The sequence below is a fragment of the Chanodichthys erythropterus genome, chromosome 21, assembly GCF_024489055.1.
Source record: "Chanodichthys erythropterus isolate Z2021 chromosome 21, ASM2448905v1, whole genome shotgun sequence".
Taxonomy (NCBI): domain Eukaryota; kingdom Metazoa; phylum Chordata; class Actinopteri; order Cypriniformes; family Xenocyprididae; genus Chanodichthys; species Chanodichthys erythropterus.
Window position 1 is genome coordinate 34,017,501 of NC_090241.1, and position 22,319 is coordinate 34,039,819.

General features: G+C 40.9%; 1 protein-coding gene across 2 annotated transcripts in view; it reads right to left on the reverse strand.

Moving 5' to 3' along the window:
• cacna2d2a (calcium channel, voltage-dependent, alpha 2/delta subunit 2a) overlaps nucleotides 1-7,862 on the reverse strand; it is a 262,629-nt gene extending 254,767 nt beyond the window's left edge. For both annotated transcript variants that reach the window (XM_067372767.1, XM_067372766.1), the window contains exon 1: nucleotides 7,526-7,862. In XM_067372767.1, the coding sequence (XP_067228868.1) occupies nucleotides 7,526-7,641 (116 nt within the window). In that variant the 5' untranslated portion in view covers nucleotides 7,642-7,862. The remainder of the gene's footprint in view (nucleotides 1-7,525) is intronic.
• Nucleotides 7,863-22,319: the final 14,457 nt, after the last annotated feature.

Here is a 22,319-nt window from a genome sequence, read left to right on the forward strand (position 1 = left end):
CCAGCATGTGCGGGAATTCAGGATGCTTGCTCTTTTATACTCACACAGGCCATAAAATGTGCCAGGTCATACTTTGTCTCCATCATGCAAACACCTTTATTTAGTGCCTGGCCAGGATGTTCCAGTAGATTTTTTACTTGCTTCGTCAACATATTATATTTCTATTTTACTAAAATTATATTTCTATCATTTTTATTGACATTTTGTTATATATGACAGAAACATATATATCTTGTATATGTAAAAAAGGTATAAAATTATATTCTAACAAAATATGTATGTAATATTTACACACAAACACATGTTTTTCATGTTTTATGGGGACTTTCTATAGACAAAATAATTTTTATATTGAACAAACTGTATATTCTCTCCCATAACTCTAACCCTAACCACAACACTCACTGAAAACATTCAGCATTTTTGCATTTAAAAAAAAAAAAAAAAAAAAAAAACATAATTTAGTATGATTTATAAGCTATTTTGTCCTTCTGGGGACATTTGCGTATATATACACTGACATTCAAAAGTTTGGGATTGGTACTGTTTTTTTTTACTGTTTTTAATTTACTGTTTTTAAAAGAAGTCTCTTCTGCTCACCAAGGCTGCATTTATTTGCAAATTATTATTTACAATTATTTACAATTTAAAATGTGAATATATTTTAAAATGTAATTTAATCCTGTGATCAAAGCTGAATTTTCAGCATCATTACTCCGGTCTTCAGTGTCACATGATCCTTCAGAAATCATTCTAATATGCTGATTTGCTGCTCAAGAACCATTTATGATTATCATCAATGTTGAAAACAGTGCAACAGTGTATAATTTTGTTTTCAGGATTCTTTGATGAATAGAAAGTTCAAAAGAACAGCATTTATTTAAAATAGAATCTTTTGTAACATTATAAATATCTTTACTGTCACTTTTGATCAATTTAATGCATCCTTACTTAATAAAAGTATTAATTTCTTCAATTTCATTAACAAAAAAATTAAAAATCGTACTGACCCCAAACTTTTGAATGGTAGTGTATAATATTACATAAGTTATATATGTACACAAGCCATCAGTGTCATCTATGTTCAATAAATAATGAATCAATAATTGCAAAAGGTAGTGACAACACAGCACTGGCCCTACAGCGTATTTGTTAATTTTGTCAACTAGTTGAAAAGTCTCACTGGCTCACTTCCAATCTCTATTGCTTTTTACAACTTCTCTTTCCAAATCTCTGGTCTGAAGTTGTCTTACTAACCAGCCTGAATATCCCTGGTTAAATATCACAAAGGATCTAGAGAGGTGCTCACTCAGAGCCAGGTTTCAGATTCCCTGCACATGTAACTAGGGCTGTCAAACGATTAATCATGATTAATCGCATACAAAATAAAAGTTTGAGTTTGCCTAATATATGTGTGAGTACTGTGTGTAATTATTATGTATATATAAATACAAATAAATTAATGTATATAGTTAAGAGAAATATCTTATTTATGAACAAAATATTTTTATTTATATATAATATAAATTATATAAAAATATAAATAAATACATATACTTGTAAATATTTCTCAAAGATATACATGAATGTGTTTGTATTTATATATACATAATAATTACACACAGTACTCACACATATATTAGGCAAACTCAAACTTTTATTTTGTATGCGATTAATCGTGATTAATCGTTTGACAGCCCTACATGTAACAGATTAGGAATAACAAAGATTTTAGAAAACTCACATGTTAGATGGGTTGTAATCCTCCCATTACCTCAAACAGATGTCATAGATTATTATATTGTGTCCAGAATCAAATATAACACAATATCTATGTCCAAAATGAAACTGTCTGTGAGTCATATACTGATCCTGGTACAGTAGTAAACAAACCCAGCCTATACACAAGATCTACAAACAATGATCTACAATCATTTTATAATGGAAAACAAAAGTATTTTTTGTTTTTGAGTGAAATTTCCTCCTTACAGTCTTGAAAAAGTTTGTTTGTGTATTTGTTTTTGTATGTTTGCTTTTTTTATTGGGGGAAAAAAATTAAATTCCCTCTTTTCACTATAATGCCACTTCAACTAGTGACCTTTCAGCACCATGGACAGCGCACTACAAACACATCAATAAAATTTAAACTGAAACAAAGTATGTTTAGACTATTTTAAATATTATATTAAAAAAATATATCTTAGCCTATCTAATTTTTTACTGCTACACCAAAATCCTATTTTTAATACCATGTGGTGCTTAATAATTGCATCAATAATAATAACTTAATACTAATGAGGCATAATTACTGATAATCTTATAAATTAAATAAATAGATAATTAATATATTCCATTCAGGGCAGTAACTTAATAAAATATGAATCAATAAAATAATACTACTAATAAAAAAAATATATGTGGAAATTTAAGAACTGAATCCTAATTGCAATGCATGAGTTGGAATTTGAATCGAACTAGCCACACCCCCACAGGAAGTTGATTTGGAATGACAGGAAGTGGAATCCACAGAATTGTGGCTATTTATTCCCTGGATCCTGTTAGCTACCTTAAAAGTGAACTTAAAAATATAAAAATCATTCTCATTTTTGAAAGTTCAAACACTGAGCTCAAAATAAAAGGAAAAAACGGATGAAAGAAAATAGGATACCCGGTTTGTGTCACTAAGAAGAGGTTACTTTCCTCTCCAAATTAATAATTTAAATGCTGAGTCATTTAGCCATTAACCAGCATGCCGTGTGACTGGAGGTAATCGTTACCAAAAGAGTGCATGTCCCTCACTCGAACTGCGTCATTATGATGCAAATCTGTAATACAAAACACTCTTAAATGTTATCAGTAAGAAGATTTTTGTGTTGACCTGTGCACGACCTACACAACAGGTACATGTTTATCTCAGTAGCTGCTGTTTGTAAAGCAAAACCAGGATTTTTATGACAATTAGGCTCTGTTTCAAATCCTGCCTTATAAGGAAGCATACTAACTTAAAAGGAACTTCCTTCGTGACAGATTTGGAATGCTTTACATATAGGCAGCAACTTTTTCAGTTCTTTTTCATAATGAATGAACTACATTTACAATCAATAGTTGCTTTGCCCACCATCTTGGTACCTTTCAAAATAGTCTCCGTGTCTGAAGCGTGCATATGATGCCTTGAAATGCTGGCAGCGCACTAGGCTTTGGAAGAAAGCTTTAAAAACAACATGGCAGCCACCTTCTTCCATACTACTCAGAACCGTGACTGAAAGATTCGAAACGAGGACACACCATTCCACCTTTTTAGGTATATCAGACTGAAGCTTTGATAAATGTAAGCATGCTTGATCAACATTGCTTTGACTTAGTTTTGGTTATTGATTGAATTTCCTGCTGTTGTTAAATCCTTCTCTATAGTGGTCATGCTTGCTTACTGACTGGCTTTGGTAAAGAGGGGAAGGCCTCGAGGCTCAAAGCGCTGTGTAAAATAAGCGTTACAAATCTCTGTGACTACAGGCCACAACACCGCAAGCAGAAAAACGCACAAACAGAGAGAGCGAATGATAGTCTATATCACCGTATTATGAAGAAGATTATCAGTTATTAACCATACAAGAGTTGAAAACCTGCCTAATGTACTATTTAGCCATAATACTATCCAGACATGCACTATTTGTTCTCTGGCAGCGTCTCTGAGCTTCTGACAGGTTGATAGACGTTGCTTATCAAGGTTGACAGATTACATATGCTGCGCTCTTTGGAAAGTGAAACAATCCTTTTATAAATGCACGATACTGTTCTCTTGCAAGGCAGAAATAATTTAAAGACCTGTGGGTTAATTATTAGCGTGCTAAGCATGAATAAATACATACTTATATTTATATTAAAATTCTGGAGGGATATATTTATAAAATCTAAAACTATACCTAACAAAGTTGAATTATTATCATTGCCTCACATTATTATTTTTATGACTAAAAAATTAACGTTGTTAGTTTCACTCAAACCATGCTTGTTCACATTACATAAAAACTCATGTAACTACATGAACTTAATTTAACTGAGTTGTTTCTACTAAAAATGAGTATTGTCAGCTTTACTTAATAAGTGTTTGTTCAGTCAACTTAACATTGCTGAGTGAAACACACAAATTTATGTTGACATAACTAACTGGGTAGTGGATCCGTAGTTCCCAGCATGCTTTGCTAGGGACTGCATTAGGAGAGTAAATTTGGAAATTAAAGTGTTATTTTATGTGTTTTTCAGTAAAAGGAAACATGTTGTTAGTTTAGTGTTTATTGTTCAGTTATTTTGGACATTTAGAGGAGTTTCTGTAATGTTTTTGAATTTTGTGGTTACCATTATGCAGAAGAGTGTCGCCTGTATTTAGGCTGTGAGTTTGTTCAATGAGTTATTTTTTGAGTGCACTTTGTAGAGCAAATAGTTAACTTAATAAAGTAAATTAAGTCAATAAATGTGTTCACCTTACGTGATGTCCTTGACATATTTTAGTACCACAGTATTATCACCACCTGATAACATCACAGTACCATGGTAGGCAAGTGCCAATGAATTTGTGGGTGTACGATTTACTTTCAAAAAATTTTTTTTTATAAATGTCGCAAATAATTACAAAGAAAGGGCGAATAAAATTAAATTAAATGTGAATTTCTGAAGTAGAAAACCTTGTAAAAGCTTGTAAAACACAGTTTAATAATTTTACAGTGTACAAAAAAGTACTGTGGTGTCAGTAGGTACAGTAATGGCATCAAATATACCATGGTATTTTTAAGAATACCATGGTATTTGTCCCAAAAAATCATGGTAGTACTATAGTACTTTTTTGTAAGTGAGATTCTGGGCATTCATACGTATTTAACCATTTAGCAATAACGAAAAGGTGACAATAATACCCTGTTTTTTGGGCATGATACCATAACAATACCATATCTTTTTTGGACACACACCATGATAATACCATGGTTTTTAGACATGTAGTTCCATTGTTTGTTAGTTTGTTTTTTATGGATATTGATTGATGCATCTATCAAATGATGCATTTCGTAATAAACTTTTATAACTTTAACATAACATTAAGTAAACTGCACATATAAATATTATGTAACAGTGACAAATTCAAATGATTTGTATTTACTCAAAGAAATTTTGTCAGCTTTATTTGAATTTCTTTTGTTCATACAACTAAATTGTTATTTGTACAAATTACTCAATATAGTTGCATGGAACCACTTGACACTTTTTTTAAAGTCCCCCTGTGGTGGAAATCAAGTTTTTAATGTTGTTTATATGTCCATCTGTTTTTTTTAATATACTTTAAGACAAACCATGTGCAAAATCATAAGTATTTTCTATAGTATTTTCAGTATTTCTGTTGATATGACAAATCGGGTAGATTTAGCAATATGATGGGTGTATGATGAATATTACTATGATATGATGAACTATATGCCTTTCTCCACTGACATTCTGAGTTCAAAGCGTTTCTAAGGATACTTATTGAGAGAAAGCAGCTGTCTGACTCGTGAATATGAACATGGTTTGTGTAACATAAGCAACACATTATTAGCTGTTTGATAACATCAAGCAAAAGGCTAATCATATTAATTACCGTTATGTGTCCGATGTTGTAAAAAGTGATACCATTGTGCACAGTTTACCTCAGTAAGTTGACTGAGTGGATCTCGTCTGAGCTTGTGCGAGTGAGTGGAGGCGGGGCTAATTATCATATTCATAGATCTGTGTATATTAAATGAGGCAAGGGTGTAGAGTTACATTCAAGTTATTTTAAGGCATTAAGTTTTTTTCACAGGAAAAAAGTTTAAATATGTAATTTTGGTGATCAAAGATGAATTTAAGGGATAAAATTATTGATTACATGGGGACTTTAAGTAAAATCCAACAATTCATTTTTTCGAGTGAGTTATAATTGCTTTTGACACAGTGATGTCTCAACATGTGAGACATGATAATCAAATATATTAAAAATATGTGACAATAAAGATAAAAATTGAATTAAAAGTTAATAAGACTATTTTGTTTTACTATCCTGGAATGAAATTATACAGTTTATACACATTTGTAGTCTGAACAGACTTGCGACCCATTTTTGATTGCAACCCACCAGTTGAGTTAAAAGAACCACTGTATATATAATATCCTTTTTAGTTGCAAATGTTAACAATAAGACCACACACAACTTAATTTTACATTACGTAAAACCTTATGTAAACAGCATCAAAATTCTATGATTTCATACAGCATGTGAGACGAGATAATCCACTGGGGACTGGCATGTGTGGGCACACAGCGGACAAATCCAGCCTCTGCCCCATACGAGCGCACAACTGGCACGGACCCAACACCCTCACTTCAGAAAGCAGCTGGTGTACGGTACACTCCACTGCAAAAATTAGATGCTTTACATCCCTCCAGGTCAAATACTGGAGTACATCTTTATATACTGCAACAAATGATTCTTAACTTTATGAATAGGAGTATGCATACTTGCATATCAGGCGAAATGCATTAGGAATCTACTGCCGTTTTTGGAGAAAATAAAGAGGGTAAACTGATCACAAAAATCACAAAGGATATCTCTTTAAAACATCAATTGTTGCAAATGGTAATGATGAATTAAATGATAGCTCTCTTGCTGTATGTCAACAGTTGTCTCACTTGTGTCTAATTTTAAGAAAAACAGACAAAGTTGATGCTTAAAAGAAAACTGAGTTATGAATGAGCAACATAGGAGCAGACAAAATCTCCTCTAGGCTGTTATGGGTAGTTTATACGCAATAATCGATATCATACAGACATATACGACTCATCATACTCTCAGCATTCAACCAAGTGAGACTCCACAGTATCTTTCAAGAGTGCAAAAATCATAACTAAACAAAAAATAACTTGCGTTTTTAAAGAAGCATGCTGTTATCTACAAGATCCTCACAGCTTTTGACCAGGGAAATTATTTTATAGACATTTAACTCACTCACATTTTGGAGCTGAGCTCAACTAGAATCCTAAAATGACTTTTCCAAGACTGGAAAACAGCATTATTTTTTTAATTCCCTGATATTTTCAGCTTATTCATGACCGTGGGAAACCTGTATCTAATAGCAGACAGTCCAATAACAACAAAAAAGCGTTTGCGTGATACGCTTCTGTCAAAAAGTAGCAGCATTCAAACGTGCGGAACACTCTCCCGTCGTTACCGTATCCGTGATCGGTAACATGACAGCAAAAATAGCAAGCAACTACAAATGCATCTACGCTGAACTATCGCCGTTCTCCTGTCACGCCTCTTTTAATCAATAATTGAACGAATAACCTCCTTGGTAATGGTAAATAATAGTGCAGAATTGCTTAGGACTACAAATATGAACGGTGATAAAAAATAAAAAACAAATTGACGCGTTAACGGAGATATCTCGTGTGTCTCACGAAACTGGGACGCTGTGAAACGCGCGCGGAAGACGCGTTCCGCGCTCGCGCTTCTTGAGGTACTTACGTGTAGTGCTGAGGAAAGAGGAGCGTCGCCGTTCCCGGTGAGGAGACGCTGAAGAGCAGCACAGTTTGGACGGAGAGGACGCAGAACAGACTGGAGGACTGAGCAAACATCGCCATTTTCCATTAAAAATTCAAGAAACTGGGTAGATATGAACGGAACCGGTAGTCAAGCGAATGGGGGCTTGCGCCGAGATGTCGACGAGGATGTAGAAGGCTTGTTAAGATCCAAAGCCGCTGTTAAATCTCAATCGGTAACGGGGCTGAGGGAATGATTGGCCCGAGACAAGGCAGTTCGGAGACGCGCAGATGCTTTGACGCTGCTGCCGCCACTGGCGCTGCTGCTGTTGCCGCTGCTCAGCCTTATTTGCTCGCTCTCTCCCTCTCTTTCTCTCTCTCTGTCTCTCTCTCTCTCAGAAGAGCGGGGGAAGCGCGCTATCACTACGCGACAGACGGGGGCGCGCGTCTTGAGAAGACCCTCTTGTCCACTGGTTATCCAAACTATAGGCTACTCATTAAATAATAGAGACTGTGTGTAAAATATATGTTTGAAATGGAACATGGTATTATGTAACATATTTTAGTACCATAGTATTATTTATCACCACCTGAGAACATCATTGTACCATGGAAGGCCACCGTCAATGAATTTTTGGATGCAAGATTTACTTTCAAACAATTATCACTCAGAAATGTATTGCTAGAAAAAAAAATTAAATGTGAATTTTTGAAGTAGAAAACTGAAATAGGCCTATTTTCTTGTAAATCATGATTTACAAGAAAATAGGCCTATTTCAGTTTTCTACTTCAAAAATTCACATTTAATTTTTTTTGCACATTGTAATTTTTATGCATAGTTAATCTTTGTTTTTGTTTTTTATTTTTACAGTGTACAAAAAGTACTGTGGTGTCCTCAAATATACCGTGGTATTTTTAAGAATACCATTGTACATGTCCAAAAAAAAAATCATGGTAGTACAAACTTTTTTGATTCTGGGCATTTATACGCATTTAACCAGCAATAGCAAAAAGGTGACAATATTAATGTTTCTGGGCACGGTAACATAATACCATATATTTTTTGGACACACACCAAGATAATGTCATAATTTTTAGACATGAAGTTCTGTAGGTTTTTTATGGATATTGATCAATGCATCGATCAAATTATGCAATGCATAATAAAAATAGATCAATCTAAAATGTAATTTTTTTATTATTTATTTTTCTATATTATTAAAACTAAAGTGAAACACAGGATTTGCATTTTCCAAAAAAAAAAAAAAAGTTAAAAAGCTAGTCATGTGAAATAGGCACATATAATGTCAGTAAATCAGCACCAAAAAAACAAAGCGTATCATGGCATGTTTTGATGTATGGGCCAATATCATATCGCTGGCTGAGAGAATCGATGTCAGATTGTTTTGTGATGAAATGTCCAATTTACACCCCGAGAACCTATATGGTGCTCCATACAAAAAGTGCTGTTGTGGTCCATGATATAGGAATGCTAATAATAAACTATAGTAATAGTAATATAAAAGTAAACAAAGCATTTCACAAAAATTAGTTTATTAGGTTTTAACCTAAAAAAACGGACTTCAAACATCCACTAAAAATCACCAAGGCACCAGTTGATTAAAAAACATTGAGCAAAAACGATGAAGAAAAATGAAGTCAGTGAAGAGAAAAGATTCTGCAGTATATTCAATACTGTGTTATCTAATCCAATGGCATTCATATTCATTCAATCAGTGCATAGATGAACCAACAGGTGAACAACAAACACTTTCTTTGTGCTCTGTGCTCAATGTGCAGAAAGTCAGAATTCATTTGATCTTGTGGGAATTCCCTAATTCATGAGTTCATCATTGTCTTGTTGTCTGTACTAGTTAGAGCGTGAAACACAGTTGTCCTTCAGGGCCGCTGCGTCACGAGGATGTTATCGCACAAACCGATCAGAAAGGGACAAACGACACACTGCCTCTTCCTCAAACATGCCGTCTCAGGTGCCCTTGACTCAGTATTGATCAAAGCAGACAAAACACAGTGTCAGCCTCTCTCTCGCTCACACACACAAGATCGTCACTCCTGCATTCAGTTTGTCCTTATTTCCCGTGTGTGTTTGCGTGATAGATAATTGCATCATGATTTAGGTTAGCATCTGGTAAATTCCTCTCCATTCATCTTCTGTTCCCTGCTGTGTCTTTTTGTAATCATACTGTACGTTTACTTGTTTGAACAATTTCAAAGAAAATGTCTTTTGTCAATGTTGAAAGCTGGAGTGGACTCTGAAGACAATGACAATTTCAAATATCTATATTGCAACTAAAAAAGTTTTTATTTGTCTTCGTAAAATAAAAGTCTTATTATTGAGAAGTACTGAGTTGAGAAGAACTGGCAAATGTGGGAGCAAATGTAAACCTGAGATGTTATGCCATCAGATGTTAGGTTGTCTAATGCATGGTGAGGACAAACACATCACACCTCTCTTGGAAAGAAAAGAGTAAAGGAGAAGCAAAGATAGGGAGAGAGAGAACATTGAGATTCAAGAGAACATGACTGCAAATATACTGTATGGCAAATGCATGTAAGGAGACAGAGATGAAGGAAAGGATATATTGGGAATGATCTAAAGTGGTAGAAAGATGCATATTGTATTGATCCCTAGTGTGAATTAGGCTGTAGTTGTAGGTGGATTATTGATAATCAATAGTCACCTTAGATGGAGGGCAATTTCTGAATTGCTGTTACTGTATTCACTTTCACATTTAAATAAACACTGAAACCGAAACACAACTAATAAGTTCTGTGTGTGTCTATGCATGTATGCATGTGTATATATATATATATATATATATATATATATATATATATATATATATATATATATATATATATATATATATATATATATATATATATATATATATATATATAAATAAATGGAAAATTAGGTATTACTATGATATTACATTGTAGCAAATTAGCTCATATCATAACTCATAATTAATTATAAATATTTGGATCAGTTAATCGAATTAACTTAATGTAGCTGAATTAATATTACAATCAATTAATCTGTTTGGTCAGCGAACACTCAGTATTGATCATCTATCAACTTTTCAGAAAGGATTTCTTCACATGTAGCTGTGATCATAATCATTAAATTGACATTAGTTTATTAGCAGATCAGAATCAACCTCGCAAGAATGTGCACAAAAGTTTTATTTAAATAAATCACGAATACATAACTAAACTAAACACATGCATACACACAGATAACGCATACATAGGAAATGAGAAAGTGAATGAAGGCGTAGCATAACAGAGGAATGGAGCTATGAAAAGAGTCATTTAACAAGCTGGAAGAACCATCAGTTTCTCACTATAAAGCATATTTGTTAACAAAAGGGTGCACAACTTAATACTAACGTCTAGTGTTCAAATGTACGATACTTGCAAATGCCTTAGTTGTTGAAGAGCGTCTGGATATGCAGTCTCGGGAGAAATCCTTGATGATTCAGTCCGATGGTTCTGAAGTTCAATATCTCTGCACTGAATGAAGAAATGAGGATACACTTGCATTGTTAATTTGACTCTGTGGTTGAGGAATTTGCACATGGTTTGTTGGCGAGGCATTCCGGCGCAGCTGCACCGGCTCTGGGCCAGTTGAGGTCTCACATGAACAGCAATCAGTAGAAGTAGCAAGAGCTAGGAGGGAACTTTATGTTGGCTTTTAAGTTCCACAGAGGTCACACCTTTGAGTTTTGGCTTGACCAATGAGAAAGGTGCAATTCTCAAGTTCCTTTGTTTGAAAGTGAACTCATTTGCATGAGGTGAGTAAGCTGGCAATTTGTTTCCTTTTATACTCTGATAAATATAACACATACACACTGCATTCCGTGAGAAGGTGATGTCCACAAAAGTGTGATTTGATATGAGACACCACCTAGATGGGCTACATTATCTTGTAGCTATCATCAGGCATGCATAACACTATACTATACAAAACAATATAAAACAGCAATAATACACAAAATGTACTGGGGAAATGCATGTTCATTCATTTAAGCAGATTTGTCAATGAATTAGTGGAAAGGATTCCATCTCTATGCAGTCTGACTCTTGTAGACTGTGTCCCAAGTGTCTTTGAAATGTGCGAGGGGAACAAATGGTGATAGTTCTCAGTGGGGAAAACGTACTCGGTTACTAACGTAACCTCGGTTCCCTGAGATACGGAACGAGTACTGCGTATGGGGAAAGGTCTCCCTTTTTCCCCGCTGCTGAAGCCTTTTTCAATAACGCAGTGTAACTGCACCGTCATTGGTTCACTCATAGACAAGTTGTTGAACCAATGGCGGCGCGGCATAGCTGCGCGGCCTATGGCGACAAAGCGCGCGAATATTCCCGCCGAAATGGGCGGGGTATAGGGCTATATAAGCAGGCGTTTCGCCATAGGATTTCAGTGTCAATCGACTGAAGCGACGACCCTGAGCCGCAGCCTCGTGGCACGGCAAGTGACGCAGTACTGCTTACGTATCTCAGGGAACCGAGGTTACGTTAGTAACCGAGTACGTTCCCTTTCGATACTTCACTCGTACTGCGTATGGGGAACGAATTCAACCACGCCGTGCCACGGCTGGGAACGATATAGCTTGCATTTGGCCACCCAGAGGGGGGCAAAAAGGACAAGCGGAGGCAAAGCCTAACCGAACCCATGGTTACACTGAAGGAAGATACTTCCTATGGTGGCGTGAAGCGGGACCTGTTGGAAGCCGCTAATCACACCGACAGGACCCGAGCTTGTAAGGTCGGGACATCGAGGTGATAGAACCTGACAAAGGTGGACGGCGAAGACCAGCCGGCCGCCTCACAGATGTCTTGGATGGAAACTCCGTTGGACCAAGCCCACGAGGAAGCCATTCCTCTAGTGGAGTGGGCCCTGACTCCTATGGGGCAATTAGTGCCCAGTGAGGAGTAGCACAGGTTAATAGCATCCACTATCCAACGGGAAATGCGTTGTTTCGAGACCGGAGACCCTTTGGTGCGGCCGCCAAAACAAACAAAGAGCTGATCTGACTGTCTGAAAGACTGTGATCGGTCTATGTAGGTCCTCAATGCCCTGACTGGGCAGAGTAGCTGCAGCTCTGGTTCGTCCGCCGAGGGAGGAAGAGCAGAGAGCGAGATGACCTGAGCTCTAAACGGAGTTGAGAGCACTTTAGGGACGTAGCCATGCCTAGGTTTCAGAACGACCTTAGAGTCACCAGGCCCGAATTCGAGGCACGCACGGTTCACGGAGAGGGCCTGCAAATCGCCAACACGCTTTACCGATGCTAGTGCTAGTAGCAGAGCGGTTTTAGCGTTAGGGGCCTGAGGTCGGCTGAACCCATTGGTTCAAATGGGGCTCCTTTCAAGGCCCTGAGGACCAACGAGAGGTCCCAGGAGGGAATAGTGAGAGGGCGAGGAGGATTCAAACGCCTAGCACCTCTCAAAAAACGGATCACGAGCCCGTTTCGTCCCACCGATTGGCCAGCAATAGGAGCGTGGAACGCTGCAATGGCTGCTACGTAAACCTTAAGCGTGGAAGGGGAGCGCCCCATTTCCAAGCGTTCTTGGAGGAAAGACAGTATGGAAGATACGTCACTCTCCACAGGGTCTATGTTGCGTGTTGAACACCAATCAACAAAGACTGACCACTTCTGGTCGTAGAGGCGCCTCGTAGATGGGGCTCTAGCCTGAGAAATGGTATTTAGGACGTCCTCGGGGAGGCTAGTCGGCTCCCATCGAGGGACCAGAGGTGCAGAGCCCAGAGCTGCGGCTGTGGGTGCCAGATTGTTCTGTTTGCCTGAGAGAGGAGGTCCCGTCTCAGGGGAATCGGCCACGGGGCTCTTAGAGAGAGCCTGAATAGCTCTGAGGACCAAACCTGGTTCCTCCAGAGCGGGGCCACCAGAAGGACTCTGTGCTGGTCTTCTCTGATACGCCTGATGACCTGGGGGATCAGTGCGATCGGAGGGAAAGCATAAAGGAGCGTGCTGGGCCATGTGTGGGCCAGAGCATCTACTTCCTTCGAGAAAAATGTTGGGCAATGAGAGTTGTCTTCTGAGGCGAAGAGGTCTACCTCTGCCTTCCCGAAGAACTCCCAGATCGTGAGGACCACTTGGGGGTAGAGCATCCACTCGTCGGAGGGGATGTTGCTCCGTGACAACATGTCCGCACCCAGATTGTTCCTGCCAGGAACATGAGTCGCTCTGAGCGACTGAAGCCTCGGAAGAGCCCATTCCAGCAGACGTTTCGCCAGAGCGCATAAGCGGCTGGACGAAAGACCGCCTTGGTGGTTCAGGTATGACACCACCGTCATACTGTCTGACCGAACTAGAACATGACGTCCCGTCAAGTAAGCCTGAAAGAACTGAAGGGCTTTCATCACTGCATCTCTAGACAGTTGATGTGTAAATGGCTTTCCTCGTGGCTCCACGAGCCGAAGGCCGGTCTGCCCTCGCACACAGCGCCCCAGCCCAAGTTGGAGGCGTCTGTTGAGAGCACCGTCCTCCGTGAGACCGCCTGTAAAGGGACTCCGCGTTGGAACCATACTGGATCCATCCAAGGTTTCAGGGCTAGAAGACAGGCCCGATTGACCTTGAGACATAGGCGGCCGTGCCGCCATGCGCTGGGAGGAACCCGGAACTTCAACCAGTACTGAAGAGGCCGCATCCGAAGAAGGCCTAGCTGCAGCACCGGGGAGGCGGAAGCCATCAGCCCTAGCAGCCTCTGGAAAAACTTCAGAGGGAGATAGGCTTTGTTCGTGACAGATGCCGTGAGCTGCTGAATTGCCAGGGCGCGCTCTGGCGAGACTACTGCCGTCATACGGACCGAGTCGAAAACTGCTCCCAGAAACGAGATTCGTTGAGTGGGGCATAGCGAGCTCTTGGCTAAGTTGACCCTGAGACCCAGGCATTGTAGATGGCTGAGGAGCACGGATCTGTATGGCGTACCAGCTCGTCTCGCGAACGGGCTAAGATGAGCCAGTCGTCGAGATAATTCAGAACCCGGATTCCCATCTGTCTCAGAGGGGAAAGCGCCGCGTCCATGCACTTGGTGAAAGTGCGGGGAGCCAGAGACAGCCCGAAGGGCAGGACCGTATATTGGTATGCCACCCCTTCGTATGCGAATCTCAAGAATCGTCTGTGACGGGGGGCTATCTGGATGTGAAAATACGCATCCTTCAGGTCCAGCGAGCAGAACCAGTCCTCGGGGCAAATGTGCGCGAGGATCTGCTTCAGCGTCAGCATTTTGAACTTCCGTCTCGTGAGGGAGTGATTCAAAAGCCTGAGGTCTAGGATGGGTCTGAGACCGCCATCCTTTTTGGGGACCAGAAAGTAGCGGCTGTAAAAGCCTGTCTCGCTCTCTGACGGAGGAACCATTTCCACAGCTCCTTTTTCCAGCAACGACATGACTTCGGCCCGGAGGACATGAGCGTCGTCCGGATTGACCGATGTTTGAAGCACCCCGGCGAAGCGGGGGCCGTCGTGCAAACTGGAGCGAGTAGCCCTGGTTTACGATCCCCATGACCCATTCTGACACATCGGGGATGGCCTGCCAGGCCTCGGCCCGAGTGGCTAGGGGTTGAATAATGTTGGGTGACAGACCGCCGTTGAGAGGGTCGTACACCGCGAGGGGTGGAAGAGGAAATTTGCTCTTTTTGTGATGAGGTAAAAATTTTTCCGCCGTGAAAACGGCGTTTGGAGTGGGCGCAACAGGTGTGGGCCCAGCTGTCACTTGAAGTATGTTTCCCACGCCCGGAAATAAACGAGGCGGAGGGGAAATTACCCGTGGGAGCTTTTGGGGTGGTCCGGTCGTAACGGGACGGTCCCCCATCCTCTTCCTGTCCGACGAATCAGGACGACTTCGGAGGCACCGGGTCCAGCACAATCCTGGGCCGGGGTCCCTGGCGCCTCGGGAAGGGAGGGCGCTTCGCAGGGCGCGAGCGCTGGCGATGCTCCTGGGGCGGCGCTGCCTGTGTTGCAGGTGGGGCTGGTTTGTTCTGCTGAGCCGGCGCAGTCCTGGGGCGGCTAGACGCAGAAGCGGAGCTGGAGCGCTTGGGCAAGAAATGCCTCATAGCCTGAGACGATTTCTGCGCGGCAGTAAAGCGCTCAGTGAAGCCATCCACTGCAGGCCCGAAGAGACCAGAAGGCGAGACCGGGGCGTCTAAGAAGGCCGTCTTGTCTAGGTCTTTGATCTCCGTTAGGTTGAGCCACAGGTGGCGCTCCAACACGACCAGGCTGGCCATGGAACGACCGATGGCCTGGGCCGTAGCCTTCGTAGCTCGCAGGGCAAGATCCGTGGCGCTGCGGAGATCTTTGAAGGCTGGCGCGTCGATTCCAGACTCATCCAGAGAGCGGAGGAGTTTGGCCTGGAATGCTTGAAATATGGCCATGGTGTGGAGCGCAGAGGCAGCTTGGCCCGCCGAGGTGTAAGCCCGTCCAGCCAGAGTAGAGGTGGTCCGACAGGGCTTGGAAGGAAGGGCCCTCTTCGTCTTCCAACCCACAGCCGCGGGAGGACAGAGGTGAGCAGCCACCGCTTCATCTAGGGGTGGCAAGCGCTCGTATCCCTTCTCCTCGGCGCCGTCGCCGACGGCGGTGAGGGCGGAGCGGTGCGTAGTGTGGAGGCGGGCAGAGTAAGGAGCGCGCCACGACTTCGTCAGCTCTTCGTGGACCTCAGGAAAGAAGGGCGCTGAACGCTGGCGAGGTGCTTGGCGGCGGCCTGGCAGAAACCATTCGTCCAGGCGGCTGCGAGACGGCTCCTCTGGAGGGGCCCACTCGAGGTCCAGCTCTTCAACGGCTCTAGACAGGATGCGGAAGAGCTCGGCATCCATGCCCTGGCCATGCTCGATGGGTTCCAAGGGAGGCGGTGGAGCGGGGTCTTCCGGCTCGCCAGCCCATCCTTCCGCTTCGGAAGCCGCAAGAGACATGGAGTCGTCTTGTTCGTCGTCTGTTCCCCCGAATGAGACGAGGTCACTCGCTTCTGCGGAGGGACGCTGCTCAGGGCGAGAGAACAGAACTGGAGAGAGTTCCCTGGGAGGAGAGGGCGAGGCACGCGGGGGCTGGGCCGGCGTGAGCTCGCTCAACTCCTGGCGCTGAGTCGCTCTACCCCGCTGTCTTTCCTCGCCGGACCGCGGGAGGAAGGAGACGGGAGGGCGCGAGCGGCGAGATCGCCCTCAGTGAAGAAGGCGACCCGCGAGCGCAGGGGAAGCGAGACTCATACACTCGCAGTGCGGGCATGAGTCTCCAGCGAGCGCGCCGTCTGCGTGGGGCTTGCCCAGGCAAGCGACACACTCGCTGTGTCCATCGTCGTCGTGCAGGGGGCCCTGCAAGTACCACATGAGTGGCGGGGCATCGTGAGACGCCGCTGCCGTGAAAACGGCAATTGGGTGGCTCTTTTAGAGCGGCGAGGGCCGCGGAAGCTCTTAAAGCGGTGAAAACCGCTGGAAATCGCTCTTTTAGAGCGGCGTTTAAGCCGCGGATGAAGCTCTCAGGCGGCGCGCCGGATGGCGGCAGGGGACGCACAGGAAGCGGCCGGAAGCGGGAAGCGGGAGGCGGCGGCTCGGCGGCGGCGCTTAGAAGCTGCAGTCCGCGAGGGCGCCGGCGCTTTCTTCCACCGGCGAGTCCAGGCGAGTCCGCTGCGGGAGCCTCTTCAGACGGCGGCGAGAGCAGAAGGCGGCGAGCTTCTTCGGCTTCAGGCGGAGATCAGCGAAGAGAAGTAGATGTCGTCGCTGAAGGAGAAAACACTGAAATCCTATGGCGAAACGCCTGCTTATATAGCCCTATACCCCGCCCATTTCGGCGGGAATATTCGCGCGCTTTGTCGCCATAGGCCGCGCAGCTATGCCGCGCCGCCATTGGTTCAACAACTTGTCTATGAGTGAACCAATGACGGTGCAGTTACACTGCGTTATTGAAAAAGGCTTCAGCAGCGGGGAAAAAGGGAGACCTTTCCCCATACGCAGTACGAGTGAAGTATCGAAAGGGAACAGACATCACAGAGTCTGCATGGGTGAGGGGTTGTGTAGATTAACTTTTACAGTTGTGTGTTTGATCGATCCAGTCGTTACAGTATCATGTCAAAAATATGACAGTACCATTTGTAAGTGAAGTAAATACTATTATACATGATACATGAACATTGTACAGAACATTAAAGGGTTAGTTCACCCAAAAATGAAAATAATGTCATTTATTACTCACCCTCACGCGGTTCCACACCCGTTAGACTTTCGTTCATCTTTGGAACACAAATTAAGATATTTTTGATGAAATCCGATGGCTCAGTGAGGCCTGCATAGACAGCAATGACATTTCCTCTCTCAAGATCCATAAAGGTACTAAAAACATATTTAAATCGGTTCATGTGAGTACAGTGGTTCTACCTTAATATTATAAAGCAATGAGAATATTTTTTGTGTGCCAAAAAACCCAAAAATGACTTTTTAACAATATCTAGTGATGGCCGATTTCAAAACACTGCTTCAGTGCGTTATGAATCTTTTGAGTCGAATCGGTGATTCGGATCACGTATCAAACCGCCAAACTGCTGAAATCATGTGACTTTGGGGCTCCGATTCACTGATTCGATTCGTAAAGCTCCGAAGCTTCAAGAAGCAGTGTATATATATTATTATAGATCACTAGATATTGTTAAAACGTCATTATTTTGATTTTTTTGGCACACAAAAAAAACGCTTTATAATATTCATGAACTGATCTAAATATATTTTTAGTACATTAATAGATCTTGAGAGAGGAAATGTCATTGCTGTCTAATCAGGCCTCACAGAGCCATCGGATTTCAACTAAAATATCTTAATTTGTGTTCTGAAGATGAATGAAGGTCTTATGGGTGTGGAACGACATGAGGGTGAATAATAAATGACATTATTTTCATTTTTGGGTGAATTAACACTTTAAGCACCCTGTACATTTGTACCATGGTACCATCCTCATGTTTTAGCATTATAATTCCATTTTACTTTTTCCATCTCTCACATTCATCCGAACAGTTCTCTTAAATGTGAAATATGTTGATCTAAATTACACTGCCACTGAATCTCAGGATAATTATGAGTGTATATGTTATTTTTACCAGAGTAAATGGGTTGAGCAGGCCTCCTTCAGCCTAGACACATTAAGCATCAGTCTCTTAGTGCAAATGCAATGAGAAGAACCTGCCGCCTCCTTTCCTGAATCCAGCCAACCATCAGAAAAGTATTGATTCCTGGGAAGTGGCCAATGCTGAAAATGAGAAGTAGGCACTGATCCCTCTTCCTCTACAGACGGGCCTGACACACAAGCAGCTTAACTGAGCATAGAGGAGACCAATGGGGTGTGTTTGGCAGTGCTGTACATCACTGTTCTCCCTAATTGAGTCTTACATTGTGTTGAGGAAGGAGGAAGGGAAGAGACAGGGAGAAAGTGAAAAGCCCAGAGGAAAATTCCATAGCTCAGAGGTTGATCTTTTATAGAGATTTAATGGAGTTCACAGTTCGGTTTCGTTTAAGGATCAGCTTTCTCAGATGTTTCTCCTAAAATGCCAGAGGACATAAAAACAGAAGCTAGATTTTTACAATTTCTGAAGAAATTGCGAGTGGTGTTTCTCGCCAGGTGCTAAGGTCTATGGGTGCTCCTTTAGACACATGATGTGTATACCATATTTTACACACAGATTATTTGATCTTAGAAGAATTTCATGAGAAATACTTGAGTTCATATTGAGATCTCCAACTTTTAATGGCAGACTTTGGTAGCTAGGCAAATCTGAGAACAGTTTGAAACAATTTGAGATCTCTTAAAATCAAGAGGAGACACATCTGACAATAAGAGGAGAAACATCTGAGAAAAAGGAAATTAAAAGTAAATATAAAACAGTAGCGCTGCCCAACTTTTTTTTATAAATATTTAATAATCACACTAAGGCATATTTCGATTTCAGTTTTATTTCAATTAAATGTGCAGCCCTATAAAACAGCATTCACAACTTTTCATTAATGTGACATATTTCTGAGTAAAAAATATTTCAGTAAAATCAATGTAATATATTTTTGTTCCATAATATTTTTTATTTTTTTATTTTGTATTTTGAGAGAATTTAAATGGTACTAATTAATATTTATGCAATAATTATGATCATTTTTTCACATTGAAAATAATACAAAAAACTTTGTTTTAATATTTTTTAAGTACTTTTCAATTAAAGCAGTATTTCATGAGACAATGCCTTTAAAATTCAATTTTTGAAGACAGATTAGTGCCATCTGGTGGGAAAAAAGAAAGACATCTGTAATGCCATGGTTAAACCCCCAGATTCCTATATATCTCTATATAAAAAGGCTTAAATTCTCTAGTTGTTTTTAAATATACTTATTTTTATTAAGTTGTGGATTAGGATATATATTTAGACATTCTCAAGGACTACTTTTTGTCCAGGTTTAATTATTTTTTTTTTTTTTTGAAATGTTGATTTGAAGTGTCAGTTTTTGCATTAATTTTACTAGTCAAACCTGAACACAGAGAAAGACATTTTGTTATACATAACATCAAAAATCAACAAAAATGTAACAAAAATAAACAGGAATGCTTTATCAGAACTTAATCAATCTGATTGCAACCTCTTATTTGAGTCTTCTGGCTCAATTTTGCCATATAGTTACAGCCACACCATTTGTGTGTGTGTGTGTGTGTGTGTGTGTGTGTGTGTGTGTGTGTGTGTGTGTGTGTGTGTGTGTGTGTGTGTGTGTGTGTGTGTGTGTGTGTGTGTGTGTGTAAAAAAGTCTCTGTATTTTCGTATTTTTATTATTTCCCATTCATTTCCTATGGTGGTCATCTTTGACCGTGAACAACACAAGTGTGATTTTTTTTTTTTTTTTTTTTACAACCATTTACCTTTTATGAATGAAGTCCCCAATTTTATTTATTTATTTGTGGTCAGATAGCGACTGCCGCAAAATTCACAGAGTTCCGTACCATTCCGATGAAGTAGCAATTGTTATAATTTTAAAACTTTTTTCTTTCGGTCTAAAACGTCCAAACACCACCAAAGGAGCAAACATCTCCATTTAATCTCAATTCTGTCTAGGAGAAACAACTGAGATATTAAAGAGATCTCATTTGGGATTTTCCTTTCCTACAGGAAGCAGAAAGTTGAAACCAGGTCTCCAAGAAATCATCCTGCTATAGGCTACTCGGCGAGAGACAACATACTTCCGTAGAGGAGACGGAGAGGGAGCCGTATGAAAGAGTAAAACAAACCGACGAATGGGCTCAAGCTCAATCGATCCCAGCCGGTCTGGGAGCCTGTGAGTGGTGAAAGAGCCTGTCAGTAGCGATCAGATACTGATCAAGGAAAAGAGACAGAAATGTAGCGTTAATCCGAGATGGCTCAAGGCAGAGCCGAGGGGGAAACTCATGCACCTAGACACATAAACACAAGCATGCACGGCCACACACACATACACACACGCACAAGTAGGACATGTGTGACACACTAATGTATGTACACATGTTGTGTATTGTAATTTTGGAGGAAGAAGTTTTCTATATATATATAATATATTAATTTCGGTTTAAGTACATGTAAAATGTGATAAGTTGAAAATGGTGATGTATAAGTTATCATCTTTTGTTGGTTGAGAGCGGGACTCTTATTTTGATACTGTGGACTCGTGAAGAGGAGCATTGTGCGCCGGCGCCCTCACAATTGCTGGGGATTTTGGCGACACACACACGGTGGCTCTGGTCTCCTCATTCTTTCCTGTTTTTACAGGTAATGCTTTTACAACATCCAAGCAATATGCACACGAGTCATTTGTGTTAACTATGTGTATGTTTATTTTGTAAAAATTGTATACAAATGTTCCAGTTGATAAAGATAGTGAAAATGCGTATGTGATCCGCCATTTTGTGGATGCTGTGATGCTCGCATGTGCTCGCAAAGTGCATTTTATGTGATTTGTTCAGGCTCCAGTTACTAGGTTCATTACTTTCATTATTTGTTTATTTTTTATTATATTTGTTGGGTTATCTAGAGTTTATGTGTGTCAAATTACAATGCACTTCTCCAGCTGAGTTTCTGTAAACAGACATCTCAATGCAAATGGATGTATTGTTAATGTGTATGTAATGTTAATGAGAATATACATCCTGCTAATACAGAGGGGAGATTTATGCTGAAGTGATCTGATTGTAGAATCAGTAACTCGTTAAATGTGTAATGTTTATATACATCTTCTTTCATGTTCATTCATGTGATGGTATTATATTGCATTATATGCATAAGACAACTTTGAGTTTTTTAATTTAAAGAAACAAAGAGAAAAGCTCAAATGGATGTGTGTAGAGAAAAAAAAAAGGAGAAATGTAAATCTGAAATGTGCATTGTTTGACAGTAAAAAAAACAAGAAAAGGAAAGTGACATTTGTGCATCAATAAGGAAAAAAAATAGATTTTATTAAGAATGCTTTATTGGTTTTACAATGTGAAAACATTGAATAAACAATTGCTGGGGATTTTGGCGACACACACACGGTGGCTCTGGTCTCCTCATTCTTTCCTGTTTTTACAGGTATTTTCTAATCTGCAAACACGGCCTTCTGCACGGGGCTTGTAACAGATTTGTGGGGGCTCGTCCGGGATCGGCTCCTGATGTCCACGGAAGTCGATCCATAAAACCTGATCCTGAGGACCAACAGAGTGTGGACGTTGATGCAGCGATCCATTAGGCGAGGACGTCAGTGAGAAGAGGGGTCC